This window comes from Capricornis sumatraensis, chromosome 6 (assembly GCF_032405125.1).
Source record: "Capricornis sumatraensis isolate serow.1 chromosome 6, serow.2, whole genome shotgun sequence".
NCBI lineage: Eukaryota > Metazoa > Chordata > Mammalia > Artiodactyla > Bovidae > Capricornis > Capricornis sumatraensis.
In genome coordinates this window covers 26,795,696-26,802,642 of record NC_091074.1, presented here as the reverse complement: position 1 = coordinate 26,802,642, position 6,947 = coordinate 26,795,696, and the positions used below count along the sequence as shown (strand labels likewise).

Genomic DNA, 6,947 nt, shown 5'->3' with positions numbered 1-6,947 from the left:
TTAGGTTTCTTTGATGAATATTGAGTACATACATTAAAACACCATATCTCCAATTTTATAACATGTAACACTCAGGGTATTATCTTAATCTCTTATGACAAATGTTTTAGATTAATTGCCTTGATCATTTTGAGACAGAACCAGTTACTTTTAAGCAATAGGAGAAAGCTCATTCTTTGTATCATTTAAAAATCGACTTTAATAAAAGTTATCTTAAATATCATTGCCATTAGCTTTAGCAAGGGAGAAGGCAATGACAACCCCACTCCAGTACTCTTGCCTGGAAAATCCCATGGATGGAGGAGCCTGGTAGACTGCGGTCCATGGGGTTCCTAGGAGTCAGACACGACTGAGCGACTTCACTTTCACTTTTCACTCTCATGCATTGGAGGAGGAAATGGCAACCCACTCCAGTGTTCTTGCCTGGAGAATCCCAGGGACTGGGGAGCCTGGTGGGCTGCTGTCTATGGGGTCGTACAGAGTTGGACTCGACTGAAGCGACTTAGCAGCAGCAGCAGCAGCTTTAGCAAATCTTTTTCATTTGTATCAGGTTTTAGATTTTCAATGCACTTTCATGTAAACATCTCTTTTGATTTTTCTCAACAATTCTGAAGTGATATTACTATAAGTAAAGATACTGAATTCAATCGACTTTTCTGACTTCAGATTAAAGAAAGGAAATCTCGTGAGACTGCCATAAAAATCCAGTCTTCCCTTCTTGTATAAATGCATCTTATTCTTTGACTTGATCAACATCCTTCTCTGATCCACATGCTAGAGACACAGAGATAGTATGCCATCTGTACACAAAGGACCCAAGAACGCTTTCTCATCAACTTCATAATCCTGGTGTTAAGCCTGATAAAGAGAGGGCAGTTTTCCTTACATTCCTTATGAATATGATATATTTCTCCCCAACACGAGTTCTGATTGCCAAGTCTCCACTTTGTCTCTTTCTTACACCACGCACACTGCTAAGACTCCAAAATTATGAAATTTTCAAATCTTCACATGCATGATTAATTAATTCTACTTATCCTAGTAGAATTACATATACAGCATATAGAAAGATATCAGAATTCAGTTGCCAGTAAGACTGTTTAATGAAATTCAGCTTTAAAAATAAAAAGTTCTCTAGTGCATCTTCAGGTTATTTTTCAGAGTTGTCTCTTGTATGTTTGTTTTTTTTTTCTCCCAAAGTCCAATATCATTTCTACACTTGTGGTGTGTTTCTTGATAGTCACTTGGACTCTCAGAATCACTCATCCATCCTTTTATCTCCCAACTGACTACCTTTGAAATATCTTTAATCAATGTTTGAAACTTTTCTTTACTTTTAGAACAGCTAACTTAATTCAACAAATGATTTTACTGTTGTATGGAAAAGATATGACCTCACTCGATCTACGTGTCTCCAATCCCATTCTTTCCCTGTATCATCACATGTCCTTTTCTCGCTAGCTCCTCTTGAAGAATTTAATCTATTCCTTTACCAGACTGTTTTAACCCTCTGTGCACTTGAGATCATCCACTCAAGAAAATGTGTTACTTCAATTATATCATCTTCCATTGCCCTGTTCATCGCATGTTCTTTTATTCACGTCTCTCCTGAAATGTAGTCTAATCCATTCTATACACGATGTAAATACTACCCTCAGCAAATTTTCCAACTCTATTCTTCTCTTTAACAAGATATTTATTTTAAAACATTTAATACCCAATTCCTTGCAGCTGCTCAACAATTTATAATGTAACAGTTTGCCCCCAAAACCTAATGAATTAAAACCACCATTAACTATTGATTATAGGTTTACTTGGTGGTGGTTTTGTTGATCTCGGCCTGGCTGAGTTGACCTATACAGGGAACATCTATGTGATTAGCTGACTAGTTGTTCAGAAACTGGCCCGCTGAAGATAGCTGGTTGGCTGCTGGCTTGGGTAACAGAAATGATCAGTTATTAGCAACAGAGTCTTCACCATAACTGAAGGCAGATCCATTAAGTTTAAAATACAATGGAGGCTTTAAGTTTAAAATGATAGAATAAAAAATAAGGTGAGGGTATTTGGAAAAATGAAAGGCCAAGGAAGACTTTGATCAGAACTATGTATGAAATATCAGGCAGATTGCTGTTCAATTTCTCTAAGAATTCAATTTTTAGAGTAGAATGCCTACCACTCAGACAAGAATGTTTAAGCACCAACAAACTCACTAATGTCCTTTCTCAAATTTTCTCTAAACTTTGACAGGTATTTGAGAACCTGGATTTAATAAATTAACATTAATAAGGCCAATACTATACTCATAAGCATTAATAGATCCTGAATATGATTTTTAAATAAGCAAAATCCCCTATTTATTACACCAACATAGTTTAATTCTGATCTTTAAGAGATGCTAATGTTAGCATGAAATTTGAGTAGAATAACCTCATAAAGTCAGATGTAGATATTATCTAAATATTTTCCTTGGTTCTTATTTCCATTGCATAAATATATTTATATGTTGTCTATATCAGATACGTAAAATACATATCAGGAAAGCAAGTTTATAGTAGAAAAGCTAGAATTTATAATTGACCACTTAATCACTGAACAGAAATACTAATAAATTTTATCATTCACTCATGAAGATTTTATGACAAATTCTCAGTGAAAATCTGTTCCTTTAATCAAAACAGAAAGTACTGTTTTGGCACTGAAGATAAAATCAATTCTGCTAATAATTATTTAGAATATTAATGATTTAATGAATAATTTGGTATTAGTTTAATCATGGTAACACTCATAAACTGGCAAATCTATGTCTGCTGCTGCTGCTGCTGCTAAGTCGCTTCAGTCGTGTCCGACTCTGTGCGACCCCATAGACGGCAGCCCACCAGGCTCCCCCATCCCTGGGATTCTCCAGGCAAGAACACTGGAGTGGGTTGCCATTTCCTTCTCCAATGCATGAAGTGAAAGCGAAGTCACTCAGTCGTGTACAACTCTCCACGACCCCATGGACTGCAGCCCACCAGGCTCCTCCGTCCATGGGATTTTCCAGGCAAGAGTACTGGAGTGGGGTGCCATTGCCTTCTCTGAATCTATGTCTAAAGCTATTTAAATAACAAAAGATACTTTCAAGTATTTTTCAAATATTCATAATGTTGAAGAAGTTTAGCAAAGATACCTTGGTCTATGATCTACAAAATACTTTATATTACTTTGATTTACATCCTAATTTTTATAGATAAAAACATAAAGATAGCATATATTTTTGAGTAGTACCAATAAAAATTTCTGATTAAAAAAATGCCAGTGCTCTTCACTGAATTTGCTTGTTAATATGACATATTTTTGTTGCTTGTTTCTATAAATTATAAGCCCTCTTTTCATTGCACAACAAATCTGAAGTTATGAAAATAAAGTATCACTGTAACAAGGAAGATAATCTGCAGTTTTAGGTTATTTTTTAGCTCAAACTAGAACCCAGATAAAACTTTTCTAAAATCAATTTTATCCATTTCTTAAACCAGTACTTATTTTGATATAACAAAATATCTTTTATAAACTACATGATGCCTTATCAGTTAACAGAGGGGAAATTCAAAAGTTGAAATATATACTAGCCTTAACTCATGGTATGGGGTATTTGGGTATCAGAATTTTTAAGACCTTTCAGGAATTAGGCTCAAAAAACTTCCTCATTAGTGTGTGTACCTCAGTATTTTGCAAAAATTTTTTTCACCATATTTACATTTTAATACAAAAGGTGTTTAAAACTAGGTAAACTGAATGCTTTGCTTAGTTCTTGAATTGCCAATTGATACAATTGGGAATTATTTTTAATTTTTTATATTATTTCCTTATTATAAAACCTTTAACTCCTATTTGCTTAAAAGGAGAGAAAAATGTCAGTGCATTAGAAATCTACATATCTGCTAAAACTCATAAATTCATATGGGGGCAAAATACAGAAGGAAAGTATAAGTAAAACATTTACTTTGAACTTGTACATTTTAGATTTTAAATTGATACAGCCCTTATTCTGAAGCAGGCATTCTGCATATAGCATCTCAATAAAATTTTTATAACATTTTGAGGTAGTTATAAAAATTTTAATGGTGAGAAATTTTTAACGGTGGGAAAACTATGGCTTAGAGAGTAATACCCAAATTTATACCCAAAGTAGGAATAGGGACAATCTGCTTTTTGCCTATTCTTCAATTCTTAGTTCCTCCTAAAAATGTTTTAATTCTTTCCCTATTAGAAAGATAGAAATACTTTTCACATACCTACTTATTCTCACCACGTTTCTTCTAATATTTCTTGGCCATAGAAGATCTTAATGTTCACAACTACCAACTATTTTTAAGTGAAATGTACAAAGTGTCTTCAATACCCAGGATTAGGAAAATCTTAAAACTATTTTCCTTGGCGACTTGTTTCATAAAATAGGCTATGAAACTTTTGGAGTATGCCACAAATAAAACAAAACTATAATTTATGATTTTTTCTAACTGTAACAAAAACTCTTTTTATTCTTCTTAAACTGAGATGTTTTCCACCACTTAAACACTCTTCACACGTATGATCTCTACCAAGTACAATGCCACCCTCTTCATTAATAGGCAAAAGTGTTATTCACTGACAAAATACAATCAACTGTTCTTAGAATATTTGTTAAAACTAATCTCATCTTTTTGGAATTGAAATTACAACTGAGACTTAAATCATGTTTTTGGGGGCTTTGATGCACATATAATTCATAATTTCTTAAAAATTTATAAACATTAGCAGTTATTAGGGAGAAGGCAATGGCACCCCACTCCAGTACTCTTGGCTGGAAAATCCCATGGACGGAGGAGCCTGGTAGGCTGCGGTCCATGGGGTCGCAAAGAGTCGGACACGACTGAGCGACTTCACTTTGAGTTTTCACTTTCATGCATTGGAGAAGGAAATGGCAACTCACTCCAGTACTCTTGCCTAGAGAGTCCCAGGGATGGGGGGCCTGGTGGGTTGCCGTCTATGGGGTCACACGAAGTCAGATATGACTGAAGCGACTTAGCAGCAGCAGCAGCAGCAGTATTAGGCAAAATGGCTGTGTGCTATATTCTGTCAAGTCTAAAACGTGCACAAATTACAAAATAATGTTTAGATTATCTAATATTTTGATTATTTTAAAAGATCATTGTTACATAAAGTGAAAAGAGAATGATAGCTTACAAAGGATAATCAAGTTCAGATATTAAGGAAACGTATAAAAACTTAACACACTTTAAATAACAGTCGTGGGATAGCTTTAGGTTAGTTTCCGTGCACCAAATTTATTTATCAATTCGAAGGATTACTTATAAGAAGATAGTTTAAAATTTCCCAAGGCAGGGGGATGATGGGGGAGGCGGGATTAACAAATCAGTATATATTAGATGTGTAGGGACTAGAACCAGGGCAGGCATGAGTTTCTAAATTATAAACATCACCTTGTGCATTAAAGGGTGATATTTCACAGGATACCAAAGTAACACCGACTTATAAAAACAAACCAAACACTTAAAATGTTGGCCACATGAGAGAGACTAGCTGGAGGCTTTAGGAGACGATGAAAAACAAACCAAGCCAAATCAAAACGTACTATCATCCCTGGAAGAACCAAAAATAGAGGAAAAAATACCACAGGTCCTTACAACACCCAGAAAAGTTCAGGCATTAGGAAGGGTCGACTGCCACTCACTTCACGCTGTTTTAAAGCCCGCCCCTCCGGTGCTAGGTCTCTCTCCACCGAACCAGCAGGCGCCAGAGACAGGTGCTCTGTACATGGCGGGACTCAGACAGCCCGACGCCCTCCCCAACCTCTCCACAACCTATGCGGGCAGAAAGCTCGCCCCCCGGAAGTGTCCGGGCCAGGCCGGAGGCGGGAGCGCGCGGCTCACGCGTGCGCCAGGTGGGGGCAGCACTGACCGGAGGAGGAGCCTGCGCGAGGCTCCGCCTCTCCAGACTGCAGCCTCGGGCTATGGCCAGGGCTCGGAGGGCTCTGGCTGTGGCACTTGGAGGCCTGAATCTGGGCTGCCCAGAGAGGGCTCCTCCTTATCCCCACGCGGTCGCGGCCCCCTCTGTTCGAGGTGCAGCTGCAGCAAGGCCCGGCGGTACATGGCTTCCAGCTTCTCAAGCCGGGCTCTAAGGGCCCTGGGGCTCCCCGGCTCGTCCTCGGGGCCGCCGCCCCTCGCCCTCCGGTTCATGCTGGCCTCCTCCGGGACAGGGGTCGCCCTCGCCGAGTCCGCGGACGCCCCGTCGCTGCCCTCGCCAGGGAACCGCAAGGCCTGACGAAAGAGGCTGCGGTTCTCGCGCTTCAGCCGCCGGTTCTCGAGCCGCAGCCGGGCGTTCTCCTCGCGCAGCCTCGCGTTCTGCCGGTCCCGCTCGTCCCGCGCGCAGATGGCCTCCAGATGGCTCGCCGCCAAGTCGGCGAACCGCTCCTCCAGCTGCTGTCGGGCGCCGCCCGCACGGCCTCGCCAGCCCACGCCGCCGCCGCTACCGCCACCCCCACGAACGCGGCCTGGGCGGCCTTGCCCGCGGCTGTCCCCGCCGCCTTCCCCGCCGCCGCAGCTCCCGCGCCTGGTGGCGCCACCACGCATGCGCCACATCGGTCCCGTCCCAGCCGCGCCGCCAGCGCCGTGGGCCGAGGGGCCGCGCTCTCAGGCGCCGGCGAGTTCGGGGCCCGGCGGGGCGGCCAGGGCAGCTGCGGAGGAGGAAAGGAGGTGGCGGGCGGCGGCGGCTGGCTTGAGGCCAGAGGAGGCCGGGAGTTTGCCCGGTCTGAGGCGTGTCTAGTCTTCTCGGGTGGAGCTGCCCCCTGGGCCTGGGATCTCCAGGCCAGCTCACACACAATGCCCCCGGGGAGCGCTCTGCTGCTCAGCCCTTTTCAGCTGCGCGCGGGGGGAAAAGTGTATCCCAGGCTCTGCCAGGGCGCTTCGCGA

The 6,947-nt window shown here is 41.6% G+C and overlaps 1 protein-coding gene across 1 annotated transcript; it reads right to left on the bottom strand.

Annotated features, from left to right (window-relative positions):
• Positions 1 to 5,316: 5,316 nt before the first annotated feature.
• On the bottom strand, positions 5,317 to 6,617 carry TUSC1 (tumor suppressor candidate 1). Its single transcript, XM_068974560.1, has one exon. The coding sequence runs from the start codon at positions 6,615 to 6,617 to the stop codon at positions 5,988 to 5,990; it is 630 nt and encodes a 209-aa protein (XP_068830661.1). The 3' UTR covers positions 5,317 to 5,987.
• Positions 6,618 to 6,947: the final 330 nt, after the last annotated feature.